The 18089-nt window shown below is 39.6% G+C and overlaps 1 protein-coding gene across 1 annotated transcript in view; it reads right to left on the minus strand.

The window, feature by feature from the left end:
- Nucleotides 1-284: 284 nt before the first annotated feature.
- LOC123859516 (3',5'-cyclic-AMP phosphodiesterase 4B-like) overlaps nucleotides 285-18089 on the minus strand; it is a 258595-nt gene continuing 240790 nt past the window's right edge. Inside the window, exon 4 of the mRNA XM_045897476.2 lies at nucleotides 285-1265. Within this exon, the coding sequence (XP_045753432.1) occupies nucleotides 1106-1265 (160 nt within the window). The 3' untranslated portion in view covers nucleotides 285-1105. The remainder of the gene's footprint in view (nucleotides 1266-18089) is intronic.

The raw sequence follows: 18089 nt of genomic DNA on the forward strand, positions 1-18089 counted from the left end.
GGGATATAGTAGGTCCATATTAAATACTTGAAGGTATAAATGAATAGCATGAAAAGAAATATACTGACTCACAATTTAAAATTCTTATGCACAGGGGCGCCTGGGTGGCTCAGTCGTAAAGCGTCTGCCTTCGGCTCAGGTCATGATCCCAGGGTCCTGGGATCGAGCCCCGCATCAGGCTCCCTGCTTGGCGGGAAGCCTGCTTCTCCCTCTCCCACTCTCCCTGCTTGTGTTCCCTCTCTCGCTGTGCCTCTATCTGTCAAATAAATAAATAAAATCTTTAAAAAAAAATTCTTATGCACAGAATTCATTATATTTTTCTCCTTCTCCAAAGTTCATTATTTTAGCCTGTTAATCCACACACAATATCTTGATTCCTACTGGAAAAACTAAAGGAGCTGTTGAGCTTTGTCATTCATTAATTCAGGCTTCCATATTTACCACAAGCTGTGTTCTAGTATAGGCATCAAAGATGCAAAGACGAATAGTTTATGTGGCACGAACTCTACTTCTAATCACGTACGCTTCTATTTCCTTCTTCTGTTGACATTTAAGGGATTTTAGATATATCACCCGAGAATACAGCTACTCAATATAGTTCTTCTACGGAAATGAATATAAAAGGAAAAAACAATTCAGTAGGTAGAAGTCATTAATGTTAGTCATACTGCACTAGAAATGTACTGGTCAGTGTAAGTTTACAGTCATTTAATGAATTCCCACCAACCATCCATCTAAGCCTCTAATACACACTTACTCAGTAAAAACAAGATGATATTATTGGGTCCTACTGTTGAGCAACCACAACTCTGCTGTCTTCTTAAATGACCCCTCATGCAATTATAAAAAGTTGACTAAATTTCATCTGGTAGGTATGTCTATGGATGATAGTCAATCAAAAGAGATAGGAAAAGTATCCCAATTTCAGGGAAAAAATTAGAATCAGGCATATTACAAAAACAATGAAAAAGAATGCATAAACCTAACATGATTTTACTTTGCAATGTCCACATAATTATTTATTAGAGTTATTAATGTCCATGGAGAGAGTTCTTCATTATAAACAGAGACACTCAGCAAGCAGTAACCTGAATTTTTTGGAAGCTCATTCTTTAGGAGGGTTTTCTTCTGTGCTTTGAAGTTGCCCACAAGAGTTATGTCGTTGCTTATAACCAAGGAAACCACAGGAAACTTGGTTGCTAGGAAACCACTGAATTGTCTCCATGAAGATCACCACAGTAGGCTTGGCTTGAATAGAACAGATGCTAGGAAAATAAAATTAGGAAGTTACAGTTACTTTTTTTTAAGCTTAGGATGCCTCTTTAATTGCCAGTTAAATCTTTCCACCTAAGAGAAACTATTTGTCATTTCTGAAAGGCCATTACACAGGTATAATGGGGGGGGGCGGGGGGGGGCGACGACAGGGTGCTGCCTAGGGTCACAGGAAAGGGGCACTTCAGAGTGTGTAAGTCTGAACTCCAATGCACACATTCTTCTTTTTCCCAATTAACTTGGCTACCTAGGGAAGGGGTATGATGACAGCTCCTGAGGGATAGATTATTTTTAAAAATACACACTTGTAATTAAGTATTTTCAGGCCTGTGACTTCCAACATTCTCTAGTATGCTTTATGCAGACTAGAAGTCTGTGCCTCCTTCCTGAATTTAAAAAAATTTTTAAATTATTAATCTCATAATATCAGTATATATATATATATATATATATATATATATATATACAAAAATATATATGGAAATGATTTTGTCATCAATCAAAGGCATTGGTGAACTTGTGGCAATTTGTTCCTTTGAGTAACTGAACTGTGATAATACCTAACATAAGAACAAAGAAATGGCTAAACTTGGTCTGGCTTCTGAATCATCCACTATAAGTTCCCTCTTATAAAATAGGGTAATCCAAAGTTCCCTTCAAATACCATACTTATTTTCTTATGACCTGTCCTGTCCTCTATGGTACATTATGTATTTATAAATCTATCTAAACCTGTTTAGACTCTATTTCCAGCCTATACCATTCTTGGAAGAAAGAGGATTCATAGTCTGACCACACCATCACAGGAAGTGATGATATTCCCTTTTATAGGTCTCAAACCTAATTCTCAAGGCAATTCTTCTATTATTCTAGAACTACATTTACCTTATTTACTTCTTGTCTTTCTCTAGTTCTGCTACGTCTGTTTGTCAAGGTCACGTTGTCCCAAAGTTCCCATCTCTTCCACAATGCCTATTTTTGTTTTTCAAAATGAAGTTATGAGATGTAATTCTTATCATCCTTTCTTCTATTTTCTAACAGTTAAATTTATCGGCCACATAAATCAAGGGTGTATTATATGCTTCTCCATGACAGATTTAGGTTTTTTTAATTGATAACTCGAATGAATCAAATCTTCCATAAACTTTATCATGTGAGCAATAGTCTTGTGGGACCAATGGAGAGTTTTAAATAAAGGGTATGGCATAAGCTGATAATCGGATTATGATAGATTGCCCTATGATGGCAGAATGACGTAAGTTTTGGTATAGGATTACACTGAAAGTAAATAAAATAGTTAAGAAACTATTTGTGTATTTCAGAACACACACAACAATAGGCTTGTCCTGGGGTGGTGGTGGAATCCAGAATATTACTAAACAGATAGTTTACAAATATTTAAGAAACCCAAGTGATTATCTCAGATGCAGTCTTAGCAAGGTGACTGGCACCCCTTTTATATGGCACTTTTGAGAAGAGCTTTGTATCTTCATGGACAAGATGAAAAATTTGGGGCTATTCCAAGGAGAATTGTTGGTGCAACACTATCTAAAGACAGTCCATGAATAAACAGCATATCTATGAAAAGATCTATGTTGGCATGACCACCCAGCTATGTCCTTGTGGCTTTATCCTGTTTCCCTTTAGTAGCAACTGCTCAGATAAACATATAGATAATATGTTCAAGAAACCTGAGTACAACACAAACTTGAAATGATATTACAAAATCAATATATTAAAAATGAGTAACTGTCCATAAATATAACAATAGCTGCAAATTCGTGAATGGCTATTACTATTATAAGGTACTCTGTATCCTTCGTCTCTAATCCTCACAGAGTGCTGGCAAACTCAGTATCATTATTCCCATTCCAAAAATGAAGAAACTGATGCTCAGAGAAGTTGTGCAACTTGCTCAGAATTAGTTAATTCGTGACAGAGCCTGAGCTTGAGCCCACGTCTGGTTAGCTCTTTGCCAGTCAGACTGGCTGGTTTATGCTCTGAGAATAACAAGCTCAGTGGTTTACTGCAGGACATTTTATTACTCACTCACACTCGCTAAGTGGGTCATATGGGGGACTCTGCTTATTACACTCACTCAGGAACCTTGGCTGATGAGGGCTCCTGTCTCCTGTCTGCAGAGGCAGAAAAGGGGGGTGTGGTGATTCGCAAACTCGCTCTTAAAGCTTCTGCATAGGAATGACATGATCTGTCTACTCACTTTTTCAGAGCTAAAAACTAGTGACATAGCTAAATCTCCAGGGGCCCAAAAGACAAAATCTTACTGCTCCAGGCAGAAGAGGGGACCTGGAGCATCTGTGAAAAGCCTCAAGTGATTACCAGGCCCCCTCAGTCCAATTTCTCCCTTCACCTTGTTGAATATTCAATAGGATGACATTGAAGAAAGAAAAATGGATGGGCCTCTACTCCATTTGGGGTGAAAGAGTACCAGAAGTACAGATCTCACACAGCAACAGAAGATGTAAAAATACTCAGAGTAACCTCTAAAGGAGCCATCTATGTCATGAAGGTGCATGCATAGGTTTATTAATAGCACTGAAAGTCATGATTCAGGCTCACCAATAATAAGTCCCCACATGTTCAGATCCATGTCTCCTGTCAAAACTTCCTTCCTGGGCTCCAGCCTCTTCATCTAACTAAATACTAGACATCTCCACTTGGATATCCAGAGGTACTCGGAACCTCTCATTCTGAAACTGAACTTCTTGTCCTTAAAATATAGGTAAAGAACCTTCTCTTCATGCATCTGCATTAACTGACACAGCACCAGTCAACACCTCAAATTAGAAACCTCAGACTTGTGTTCTCTCCCTCTCCTCTTCTCTGCTTCAAACAGCTGTCTACCAAGTTCATTTGATCTTTGCTCAGCAAAGTCTCTCCATCCCAAGGGCCCCAGCCCAAGTTGGAGTTCCCTTCAGATATATTCAGAACTGTTGTCACAGCCTCTTAACTGATCTCCTGCTTCCAGTCAAGTCCACTCCAAACCCTTCTGCCTCCTTCGGTCAGAGTAATCTAAGATGCTGCTTTAAATATACTCTCCCTACTGAAAAGCCATTGACTGCCCTTCCAGTACTCGTAGGGTAAAGCTCAAGCCCAACTGTGTGGAACTTAAGGCCCTTGGCAATTTGGATTCTGCATGTCTGGCTTTATCTTTTGCCCTCTAACTCCCACTTCATGGGCATGGAATGACCAGCTACTCTCTGAACATACCAAACATTCTGCTCCTCCATGACTCTGTGCCCTTGGATGTGCGTGTCTCTCTCCCTGGCATGAGCACCTTTCTCTTCACAGTCTGGTGAATTTCCATTCAGTTTTTATTATCCAACTCAAACATCACTTTTCTCAATTACACCTCTCTCTTCAAACACCTCTATTATTATCCTGATCACACTGTGTTGAATTTATTTTTTTTACAAGTCTATCTCCTCTATAGACTACATAGTGTGGTAGGAATTAATTGTCCTAGAACTTATCATAGGCCCTAAAGTTTTGGAAGAATTAGGATGGAGATAAGCTGGAGAATAAAATGCTAATTGGATGGAACTAATGGTAAAGTTTACAAAAAGCGAACTTGGGTTAAAATGTTCAGAAACTAAGTAAATTGGGAAAATTCACTGACAAAATAAAAAGTTAAGACACAAAAAACAAAGCATGATTAGTAGCAGTATTAATAAGTAAAATATTATTGGCCTGCTCACTCACTAGAATTCCCTCATGATTAATGACATAAGAAAATAAACTTGAGAGTGTGGGATGCCAGGAAGGACAAGAAGGTTCTGAAAACAGATCATAGTGAACTGCTGGCCTTAGGTAATTCTAAAATTCTGTGGATTGCTTTACTATGTTGCACCTACCAACTCCTTTACGAAAAGCTCATGTAGCAAAGAGACAAAATATTAACATCACACCTGACTGCATGCTCTTTGAAGAATTTGAAATTAGCACAAAGGCAAGTGTTTCCCCTGAAAGCTATTTTGGCATTTTTTACCTACTCATTGTATATGACGCCAAAGTAACATGCTTTTTTTTTTTTTTAAAGATTTTATTTATTTATTTGAGAGCGAGAGAATGAGAGAGAGCAAGCACATGAGAGGGGGCAGGGTCAGAGGGAGAAGTAGACTCCCTGCCGAGCAGGGAGCCCGATGCGGGACTCGATCCAGGGACTCCAGGATCATGACCTGAGCCGAAGGCAGTCGCTTAACCAACTGAGCCACCCAGGCGCCCCCAAAGTAACATGCTTTTAATAAAACACTCCATAAATGCGGGAGGGGTGTGTTTCATTACCCTGGTGATAATTCTGCTTTCCACACCCCCCCACCTCATCAGAGAAAAGAGGCATTGAACCCCACTGAGCTGATAAAATAGGCTCAATGAATCCCTATAGTGAGAACAGCATTAGCTGTGGGATTGCATAGATTTCCTATCACCAAAGCCTGGGTAGCATTTCATTATTGAAGTTGCCTGATTGCTTTGGTTCAAGGCTTTTCCCCAATTCTTTTCTTTCTCTATTTAAAATCACTACAACAAACAAATGAAACAATAACACAACAAGCAGCAGTGTGGGTTGAGCTCCTCATTACCAACAACAGCTGCACAAACTTGTAGTCAAAACACCTATTTTTTATGCTCACACAAACAAAGCTTGTCATGATTCCCCATAACCTGTCAAGGCCAAGGGGAAAGTGCAGTGCCTGCCCTGGATCTTTGTGTTCATGACATCCAGAATCCAGCAGAAGTTTCCAGAATCAGAGTGCCCAGCCATTCTGCTAATTATGGCAACCTATCGTTCTGTTTTCATCTGCTGCCAAGTTATTATTTCCCTAGCTGCATGTAGAGCCACTCTAGATTTCCCTTCTCCCAAAATAAAACTTCTTAGACGCTCTTAGAGCTGCTTCATATGAAGGTAAATGGCAGAATGTGCTGCTAGCTCATATTAAAATTTCCCCATTCATTAAATTTGTACCTTCTCCCATTATTAAGAGGGCTTCTAAACTTCCCTGTCTGTACTTCTCTCATAAAAGTCCCTTTTTAAATTCAGTGACTTGCTCCAAACCACTTAATCATTCTATGTTTCATAAAAAATGTAATGGTATCTAATCCTCTAAGTCCTACTAAAATTGTTCTGTCAAATGTCAGCTCCAATCAGCCTAAGAGCCTACTTATACCTGAAACTCACAGGTTTTGCCCCACTTTGCCTCTAACTCAGTGGTCCCCAAATTTTAGTCTACATGACAAACACTTGAGAGATTATAAACCATCTGCCCAAGACCTATACCAAAGAAATGACTCAGTAGGTCCTGGATGGATCTGGATGGTTCACAGGAGTGTGAATACTGACAAGCACCTCTAGGTGATCCTGTCCCACACACAGAGAACCACTGATGAGGCCATAAGAATAAAGCCCTGGCATAGGTATATTGTCATCCTTATCCTCATATTTGGTGTGTCCTACCTAAACAAATCAGCACCCTTAAATCCATCAAGATAATCCCACATCCTCCACCATTCCTGCCTTAACTCCATGCACATGGTGGTGTTAGCATTGGTTTCTTGATTTGTACATCTGTTTCCAGGCAAAACAAAAACTGTCCCTAGAATCTCGGGCTAATTTGCTGGTTCCTTGACACTCCAACTAGTTCCCACCAGGGAGAATCCCCTCCACTCAAGTCCCAATCACAGCTTGAATTTCTACCAAAACCCAGACAGAACCCCCAGAAGAACAAAGAGATCTATCTAAAAAAAGAAGACTTAAAAACAGATGAAATCTACTATCTTGGATCCCCCTGGATGCATGTTATCCCCCACTTCTATATCTGAGCCTCCAGACATCCTCCACATGAAGTACTCATCTGGACCAGCGCCTTCTCTGAGTACTACTCATCTGGACCAGTACTTCATCTGAGGGATCAAGGCCCTCAGCCCTTCTACTAGATGAGTTTGTGAGGTCAAAACCACAACACTTGCTCTGCTCCCCACCTGAGAAATTGTTATTATTGTATCTCACTTTGTTGTTATGGTATCATTGGCTAGACTCAGGGTCATTATAAGAAAGATTCCTACGAAACTCTACTGTAACTATCGTAACTATCATAATGATGTCGGCAAGGATGTTATGCACTAATTTACCCAATTTCCGCTTAATAAGAACCCCTGGGGAGAAATTCCTGTCTGGTCTTGATACCAAAAATAGATTTACTGCTCATGAGCAATTGATTTGTTTCTTAACTCATGGACCCCGAATTTTATAAGAGAGAAGACTTCTGTTCTTGCTTTTGACTGCTAGTAAGCACAGCCTACCTCTAGTATTATGTTACATGTTTTAAGTCACATTCCAAGCCACAATGTCCCCAATGTCTATTTTTCTATTTTTTTATCCCAATACTCTCTTGTTATATTTCTCATATCTCTTATAGACTATTCTAATTTTTTTAAAGAACTGAATTAAGGCTTATTTTTGACTGCATCCTATCTTGCCCATCTGAACCTAAGATAACACGATAACTCAAAGGCTAAGGATGGCAAGTGATCCTATCAACAAGCATGTATTACACACCCACTGATGCTCAGAAAAACTGCAGCTCATCTGAGGGAGTGTGAAGTAATCCAGAGTGCTTGCTCTTGAGTGTAGCTGGGGAAAGAAGACTGGCACAGATAGGAAAATAAAACACAAAAGGGTGAAGGTTAAAAACAAGGTGGTAGAGGGGCGCCTGGGTGGCTCAGTTGGTTAAGCAACTGCCTTCGGCTCAGGTCATGATCCTGGAGTCCCGGGATCGAGTCCCGCATCGGGCTCCCTGCTCGGCGGGGAGTCTGCTTCTCCCTCTGACCCTCCTCCCTCTCATGCTCTCTGTCTCTCATTCTCTCTGTCTCAAATAAATAAATAAAATCTTTAAAAAAATAATAAAAAAAAACAAGGTGGTAGAGATGGATAATAATGCAGGAGTTCAAAGATGAAGGAAATCAATGAAGGCAAGAATTAGATGTTTTCTAAAACATAGGACTTGTTTTCCAAGATAGGACTTCAACTAGCATGTAGATCATGGAGAAAAGTTAAAGTTTTAGATTGAAAGATGAGAAGAAAGATACCCTGGACCAAATCATATATAGAGTACGGTGTACAGCATGTATAGTGCAGTGTAGTACAAAGTACAGCATGGCATAGAGGCGCAGTGAAAAGAGAAGAAAGTTGAGGTGAGACAGGCATGAGTTCAAATCCTGGCTTGACATAGGCAGATTCCTTAACCTCTCAGAATCCTTTCCCTGCTCTGTAAATCAGGATAATGATGTCCATGGAGTCTCCCTTGTATAAACATTAGAGATAAACTGTGTAAAAGAGCTATGCAATGTACCAAGCACATCTTCAGCACTCAAAAGTTAGCCATCCTTATGAGAAGGGTGACAAGTCTGGAGGCGAGGTTTAGTGTCTCCAGCATGTGGATTCCATCGTCCTACAGCAGCTGCTACACGCTGAGACGTGCAGACGTGATTACAGAGGTGGGGACAAATGGTGGGTGGTCCTGTAAGTTAGCAGATAACTTTGGACTTGATAGAGGAGGAACAAATGAGCTATTTAGAGTTACTGAACAGGGGAGTGACAAAATGAAAGCAGTGTTTAAGGAAGATTAACGTGGTCATGGAGGAAGAGAATGAACGAGAAAATCCTACAGGCGTGGACACTAACTAGAAGGCTGTTGTGGTGATGGGCACAAAGTGACAAAGTACAGGATGCTGAGGACTGCAAAAGGGAGGCTTGGAGACACTTTAAAGAAAATGTTTTGTTCCTTTCTTTGGAGAGGATTTTGTGATTGACTATATAGGGGAGATGAATGAGTCAAAGGTCAAGTCTAATCACAGTAATTTTCCTACTAATTGCCTGTTGTTTATCTTTATCTCCCACTAGATTTTGAACTCCAGAAGGGAAAAGAACATTTCTATCTCACTCACCAGTGCCTAGCATAGTATTTCAAGCATAGAAGATATTCACAGTATTTTAAAATGTTTTTCATTATTGAATAATGAATTCATGAGTGAATTTTATTCATGGAAAATAAATGGAATGAATAAATAAATAAATAACACTAATGACTGCCACCAATAAAAATAGAGTGAAGATTCACTGAGCACTTTCTATTGAACATTTTGTAAGGCTTTACATGAATTATCTTATTTCAATCCTAACAAAATACCTATAGAGTAGATACTGCAGTTATTTTCGTTTAAAATGAAGCACAGCAAGTTTAGTCAATTTACCCAAGGTCATTCAATGAGAAAATGACAGAGCCAGGACCCCAATTTATGCCTTCTGTTGCCAAAGCCTGTGCACTTTCTCAAGAAAGTGGGAATGGGCCTTGGAAAAAGAGAAAGTCCCATCAAAAGAAAAACTCCCAGGAGTCATGGGAGCCGGTTAACTTTTGTATACCTTGCACTTCATAAACATCTACTTTTCATATCAATTCTACAGGTAGATATTTCCTTAGGTTTAAACCGACCACCTACTGTGAATAAGCAAGGTCCCTAAAAAGAAAAAAAGAGGCTCTTGGTTCTCAAGGACAGGAATATTGTGGACAGGAAAATCTATTGAGTAGATGTGACAAGTAAAATAAGTCAAAAGATAATAGTAAGACACACTGCAAAGCTGCCTTTGAATGTGCAAGGGGTGACTAACATAACATAGTAAAATAAAATAAAATTAAAAATAAATAAATAAATGTGCAAGGGGGATGCAGATGAAGAAATGTTAGGACTTGGGGAGCATAATGCTATCATGTTCCCTTGCTCCCATGCTTCTCTAATTTTATCTTCTCACTCCTTTCCACATATACACTTCCACGCCTCCTTCTCTGTTATAAGGCTGCACAAAATACATTAACCCATTTCAAGAGTTTTTTTTACAAAAGTCCCCCTTTCCAGGCATCTGATGACACTTTTGAATAAGTGACTTAGGAAGGGAGCACATGGCATTTTAGCAGGCAAATCCAGAGTATTTGCAGCTACACACACACTGCCTGTTTCTCTCCCATGTACACGGATTCTGTAGTAAACAGTTTCAACTGAGTTAAGAATTTCTCAGTTACTACATTAGAACTAGTTCTATGAAGTATTTTAGGTATCTCTACACTATAAGAAGAGCCATCATAGACCAAATGTACACAGAGGAAACATTTATAGAGATGAATCTAAGGCAATGAACATTATCCAGTTTCTCGGAAAGCTAAAAATCCCCCAGATAAAGACATTTACAATGGGAATACTTAAAAATCTGTACTATATGGTCTTCTGTCACCTTAATGAGAGTATGCTAAATATGTAATTTATCTTTAGATTACAGATTTAGTTGCACCTTAGAATCAACTGGAGAGCTTTTAAAAATACCAATTCCCTGAGCCCCACCCCACATGAATTAAATTAGAATCTCTGAGGGTTGGGCCAGAACATTAGACTCTTTGTTAAATGACTCAGATGATTATAATGTAAAACCAGGATGGAGAACCACTACTTTAGATTATGACTCAGAGACATCTTTATGAATATCAGTTATTTCTGCATTCACTACCCATAGTTGTAGGAACTGATGGAGAAGAAGAATTGATGGCATTCTAGGTTGATGATTTAGCTTGCCGAACTCTTGTTCTCTGAGAGGGCATAGGTCTTCATCCCAGTATTACTGAGTCCTGACTATGTGACAGGTACATTTCCCCAGTGTATACTTCTCCATACTTGGTTTCTGCTGAAAGAACGGGCTTTTTTTCTATCACCAAGCACCCAGGGCAAACTTTTGCAACACCAACTGACCAGTGGCAGTATATCCAACCCTCATGTCTTCTGTTCACCATCTCTGTGTTCATTCTGGTTACTCAGGAGCTGGTTCCTCATCATTAAAGTATGGAAGGTTATGGCCCACACTGGTTACAGGGCCTGAGCCACTCTTGAAATAGGATAGCTCCAGAAGCTGGTCTCTGGATAATGCTAGAGACCATCATTTCTTAAATATTTGCCAACTGCCAGGCACTAGATTAAGTGCTTTTTCACAACATTATCTCATTTGATACTCACAGGAACCCTGGGAGTGAGTATTTTGTTCAGGGTCCTGTCATTAAAACCAAAACCAGGTTAGATATTTCAAACCAAGGAGATTTACTTACAGGGAATTTGTTACACAGATATTAGATGATTAAAAGAGAAATAAGGATGCTGAGATAATCCAGGTCTTAGTAACTCTAAGAAGCAGCTACCAGTCCTCAGGCTGGAAGAAAAGGGAAGATGTGGGGGTTGGCAGAACTTATAAATTCAGAAGGAGTGCTCTCACAGTTGTTGCTCAGAGAGCTGAAAGGGCATGACTAGTACAAGGAGTATAAAAGTAGCAGAAATCTGGAGACTCCCCTGGGATGTGCTGTTGAAAAGATGCTGACAGGATCCGAAAATAGGAAGGTGGTCTTTTCTTTCCACCTCCCACCTTTCCGTCTCCCACCAGTGTCTTGCATTGGTAGAGCCAAAGACAGCCGCTTAACTGACTGAGCCACCCAGGAGTCCCATCAGGATTTCTAATATAATATCTCATTTAATATAATCATCTCATTTATTATCCGTGCAACTGTTTTTGTGTTTTTAAAGATCTTATTTATTTATTTGAGATGGGGCGGAGAGAGCACAAATGGGTGGGGGGCATGGGGAGGGGGCAGAGGGAGAGGGAGAGGCAGGCTCTCCATCGAGTGACTGATCCTTGATTTCAGCTCAGGTCATCATCTCAGGATTGTAAGATCAAGCCCCATGTTGGGCTCCACATTCAGTGAGGAGTCTGCTTGAGATTCTCTCTCTCCCTCTCCATCTGTCCCTCCCCATTGCTCACTCTCTCTCTCTCAAATAAATAAATCTTTAAAAAATTAAAAAAATAAAACGTGACTTCAATGAGATTCAGTCTAATGTTTTCCAAAATGAACTTTGTTGAAATTTTAAGAGGAAAGTGTAGCCCATAGGATATAGTTGGGATATAGAATATTAGCTTTGTATGATTCTCAGACCAAGGCTGGGTCCTTGGTCCTTAACACCCAAGTGAAGGATATCCAGTACTTAAGTTTGTTTGTTTGTTTTTTAAAGATCTTATTTATTTATTTATTTGAGAGAGATTGGGAGGAGGAACAGAGGGAGAGGGACAGATTCCATGCTGAGCACAGAGCCCAACACAGGGCTGGATTTCTTGACCCTGAGAAATCAAGAGTTGGACGCCCAACCAATTGCACTACCCAGGTGTCCCTAGTACTGAAGTTTTTTAATGAAATTGAGAATGTTGATAATAAAAAAGACATGTACTGAATACGAACAAATCTCAATCTATGCCAGTATTAGAAGTTTTACTCCTTAAAGACTAAACAGCAATTGTCATGAAGAAAAACAAAGAAATAATAGATTAAAATTGCATTTCCTCTCATGAAAGGGAAAGACCATGGAGAAAGCTCTGTAGGACATTCAAAGCAATGAGTCAGGAAGACCATGATGAAAAAGGGAAGGAAGATTCAGAAGGTCTGCACTAAGAACCAATGGGAATATGGGAGACCACTTATTAAACATCTACAACATTCTGATAAGGAGCAAGAAAGCCAAAGAAAACATGCCTGTAACACACACAGTGACTACCTTGGTGCTACCTGTAAGATAGGGCTTCTCTGTGAGCACCTGGACCCTTTGATGAAGACACGTTCCACACACACACACACACACACACACACACACACACACACTTTGTTTTACGTATCTCCCATCATAGGTTAGATTTCCTATCATTTTTATTACGAATTCAGGTTATCTCCACAACGACATCCATACACCAAAACCTCTGTCAATGTTTTCAATGATGATACAGGTTCCCCCACTATCTGAAACCTTTCATAAGCTGAAATGGCACGAACTGAAGAAGCAATTACCATTGATTTATATGGAAAGTTGTTTTTAGCATTCCCATAAAATAAGCTCTCCTAGGCTTTTCTGATACCTTGGTACACATCTTGCTAATGGACGCACACAAATAAATTGAGATAAAGCACAGATGCAAAGCTGTGGTGCCTTGAGGCTGAGATGCGGAGGGTAGTTCCCAGGGAAGGAGCTTGGCAGGGCCCCTCTGGCTGCTCTAGGTACACATGACCTCCATAACAGCTCGCTGCAAAACATACACTGCATTTAAGAAACAAAAAAAGGGCGGGGGGCAAGCAAACCATAACAGACTCTTAACTATAGAGAACAGAGAACAAACTGAGTGTTGCTGGAGGGAGGTGGGCAGGGGGATGGGCTAGATGGGTGATGGATATTAAGGAGGGCACTTGTGATGAGCACTTGGTGTTGTATGTAAGTGATGAATCACTAAATTCTACTCCTGAAACCAATTTTACCACAGATGTTAACTAACTAGAATTTAAATATAAAAATGAAATAATAAAAGAAAAACATAATCAATTTTAAAAAGCTAAATGTAAAAAACAAAACGAAACACACACGCACTGAATGCCGTGGTCTGGGGGGCTTGGTTAGTAGCACATTGACACGATTTTCCTGTGTGAGCTGGAATAACTTTCTCACTTGGGAAAGGGAAACACAGCAGCACAGGAACAAGCAAATATCACAGGCTGGGCAACAGCTCCCACTCCTCTCAGAGAGGGGCCAATGAAAAAAATTCTAAAGAGCAATTTGTTTCACACTGCCACCCTGGGCCTCTCTTTACAGTTACAGACCTAGGATTTTGCAGGACTACACGTTGTAAGAACATCTGGGGACAGAATGGGCCTTTGTTGGAATAAAAGGGATTGCTCAAATTAGAAATTAATAAACACAAAGAAATAGCAGATCATTTAAACTGTTCAATAGGTATTAAAATTGTTTTCTTTAAAATCTTGTTAGTCCATTTTTATGCTTATTCTTCTTTCTTCAAATAAAGGACTTCTACCTTATAATTGGAAAGACTACTTCACAATAGAACAAATTATATTTTTAATAGTTTTTCACACATACATCACGTAATATTCTCATTCTATATTCTGTCTCATTGCTCTTAATAGCTGTTCATTAGATTATACAAAATATTGTTTCCTCCTCACCATTTAGCATCTTCAAATAATATCAAAGAACCATTAACTCTCCCTTTAGTTTCTGCTCAGTCAAGCTGTGTGTAATTAGCTCCTTTAATCTTCTCTCTAAATAACTCTCTCCACTCTCTTAAACAGTTTATGGCGCATTCTGGGAAGTTTCTTGAATTTGCTGCATTTGATGAGCTGCATTACCTTTGGCTTTACAGGTATACCACAAAAACTATATGCAATACACCTGATTGCCCACCCTGCAGAATCTCCACAGGGAAGCGAGAGCACCGCAGGTCTACAAGACATGTCACGTGTAACCTGCAGGCTACCGGGTATATAAAGCAACAGAGATAAAAGGTCAGAATCCCCAAGCTCCCTCAAATCACCAGCAAGGGCCCCTATGCAACTGTGACTCAATCAGCAGGAGTCTTTAACCAAAAACAGTTATGCCCCAGAGTCCTCTAAGAAAGCTTTAAATGGGATTGAGAGAGACCAAAGGAAAAGGAAGGACACAGGCAGGGAGATACAGACAACTCTGAGACAGTAAGAGAGAATGCTCCAGGAACACACTTTAATTTTTAAATTCTCTTCCAAGCAAATCAACGTGCACTACATGAGAAAAATGTGTAGGCTATCTAATTGCAAAATTCATCATAATTTTTTATCACCAGATCCACCTGATCTATATGTATCTGAGGTCAAGCTCCCAGGAGACAGGAATGGTGAGTACCTGGTAGAGGCTCTAAGACCAAAACATTTCTGGAACGAAATAGGTGAATTCATGGGTGGGTGGTTAGGTTGATTCTTTTTCCTTCCCTTACTGCCCACTCCCCTCCCCAGAGTTATAATGGACCCACACTTTGAGAGAACAGAAATGGTTTTTGATCAAAGTTACAAAATGGGGACACCTGGGTGGCTCAGTCAGTTAAGCATCTGCCTTCGGCTCAGGTCATGATCCCAGGATCCTGGGATCGAGCCCCGCATCGGGGTCCTTGCTCAGCAAGGAGCTTGCTTCTCCCTCTGCCTGCCTCTGTCTCTCTCTCTATCTGATAAATAAATAAAATCTTAAAAAATATATATACAAAGTTACAAAATGGTTTAATACCTGATAGAACTCCCCATGCATTATATGGTTTTCATAAGAGCTCCTGTGCTAGGCCGTGGTGCAGAAAATAAGAGCTAAAATCTATGATAAAATCTAAAGTACACCTTAACATAATGATGGGGGGGAAATGTCACAATTTTGTACACAATGAATTGGCCACTAAACAATAAAGTAGGTTCTAGAAGGAAGAAAGAACTGATTTTGACTGTATTCTAGGGATTAAGTAGATGTTGCCTCAGTGCAAATGCCAATGCATTTTACATTTTTAAAGTGGTTAAAATGGTAAATATTACATGTATTTTACCACAATTTTTAAAAAGGCACTGTTCACAGGACTTAGGTTCTCAAAGTCCAGGGAATATGTTCTCTTTTGTCAACGTATCTTTGTTCAGTAAGTTTCTCTTAAATAAGTAGCTGGCTTAATTAGCACCATATGAATAATGATGGGGAAGGAGAAGGAACATACAGGGGGATGGGCAATATAGCATGGTGGTTAAGGAAAGAAGTTTTAGGACAAACAGGCAGTAGTCTGAATCCTAATTCTGCAGTCTGCTAGCCAGGTAACCTTGGACAGTTCACTAATCTACTACTCGACTTCATCTTTGTAAAAACAGGCATAAGAATAATAATCAACTGTGCTGGATGCCCACTGTGTGCCAAGCAGAATATCAATGTTTTACATGAATTAACTCATTTAATCCTCAAAAAATCCGGGAGCTAGAGATCACTACGAGAGATAATTCATGTAAGTTGCTTAGAACAGTACAGAGCACGTGGTGAACATTAGAACCGGTCAGTCAGGACTAACATTACAACACGACAACCATTTTGAAGATAATTAAAATTAGGCACACGGAGTTGTGTTATTTGACCGCCATCACACAAATCGTAACTGGCAAAGGCAGGATTTGAATCAGAAAGTCTATTTCTAGAGAGCAAGCAACTAACTTCTTCATAGCGTGAAGAAGTGTGGCCTTTACTAATAAAACAATAGCTATGGCTTGTGCCTGATACTGTCCCAAGCACACGGAAAGCCTTAAGTGTTAGCAATTATTCTTACTATTGCAGAGTAGACAAGAATTATAGTCTGAGACAGATACAATTCATTCATTCACTTAACCAAAATTCAGAGTGCATCTACATACGTCTGGCATTGGACTCAGTCCAGGGGTCATATATGTAAACAAAACATGGTGCCTGCCCACAAGTTGCTTATAATATATAAAGGAAGTCAAATTCGTGAAAAATTACGTGAAGCACCCTGCGAAGTGCTCTATGGGAATGAGGATAAGGAAACTGCACCTAATTGTCGGGAGAATTAAGCTGACATATGTCAAATGCTTCAACTAGTATCTGGAACATAGTATGAATGTACGAGCTGTTGTTGGCTTTGTTGCTATTACAGTGTTCTGAGTGATGGATACACATAAAGAAAAAAGAGCAGCAGGAGTAAACTGATAGCCTGTGAGCCAAATCCAGCTCCCAGTCTTGTCTTGCTTGACCCACACAGTGTGTATTTTTGTTGTTTTTTGTTGCTTTTTCTTTAATGGGGATGAATTGGCAACATTTACAAATTAGAAAATCATATAAAAAATTCAGATTTCCAGTATCTCTTAAAAAATCAAAATCTGGAAGCACATTTCTGCCTGGCAAACATTATCAAAAGCCAGGGTAGGGGGCGCCTGGCTGGCTCAGTTGGTTAAGCGACTGCCTTCGGCTCAGGTCATGATCCTGGAGTCCTGGGATCGAGTCCCGCATCGGGCTCCCTGCTCAGCAGGGAGTCTGCTTCTCCCTCTCCCGCTCCCCCCTCTTGTGCTCTTTCTCTCTCTCACTCTCTCTCTCAAATAAATAAATAAAATCTTAAAAAAAAAAAAAAAAAGCCAGGGTATAACCAGCTCAAAAGGCCTGGATGTCCTCATCCTATTATATGGTGTAGACACCAACGTGGAAGCAGAAGGCTCAGGGTCCCAGTTGTACAACATCTTATGAAAAGGGAATGATATGGGGCTGCTGGCCCAAGAACATGCAGAAATTTCCCTCTAGATCTATACCTTTCCTCATAATTTGTTTACAGGATTTTGGTCACCATTATGAATGGGTTTTTTTTTTTTCTCATTTTTATATCTAAGTGGATATTGCTAAATTTCTAAAAATATGGGAATAAAGGCACTGACAACTTTCCTAGTTTCATAAACTCTAGGCAAACCAGAGAATATGAAACCTGAAGTCTCACTTAAAAAGAAAACACGGATTCCCAAATAAATTAAAGAATTACCATATGACCCAGAAATTCCACTTCTAGATAGATACAAACAATTGAAAACAGCTTTTTAAACAAAAACTTTTACAAAACTGTTCATAGCATAACCATTCACAATAGCCAAAGGGTGGACACAACCCAAATGTCCATCAACTGATGGACAGACAAAAATGTGGTATATCCATATAATGTAATATTCAGCCATAAAAAAAAATAAAGTATTGATACCTGCTACAACATAGATGAGCCTTCAAAAAATTGTGCTGAGTTAAAGAAGCCAGACAAAAAAGGCCACTTATTGTGATTCCATTTATATGAAAAACTCTGAATAGGCAAATTCATACAGACAGAAACAGAAAGCAGGTTAGTG

This window comes from Mirounga angustirostris, unplaced genomic scaffold (genome assembly GCF_029215605.1).
Source record: "Mirounga angustirostris isolate CCGP_5_RB_7025 unplaced genomic scaffold, mMirAng1.0.hap1 SCAF_4, whole genome shotgun sequence".
Lineage (NCBI taxonomy): Eukaryota > Metazoa > Chordata > Mammalia > Carnivora > Phocidae > Mirounga > Mirounga angustirostris.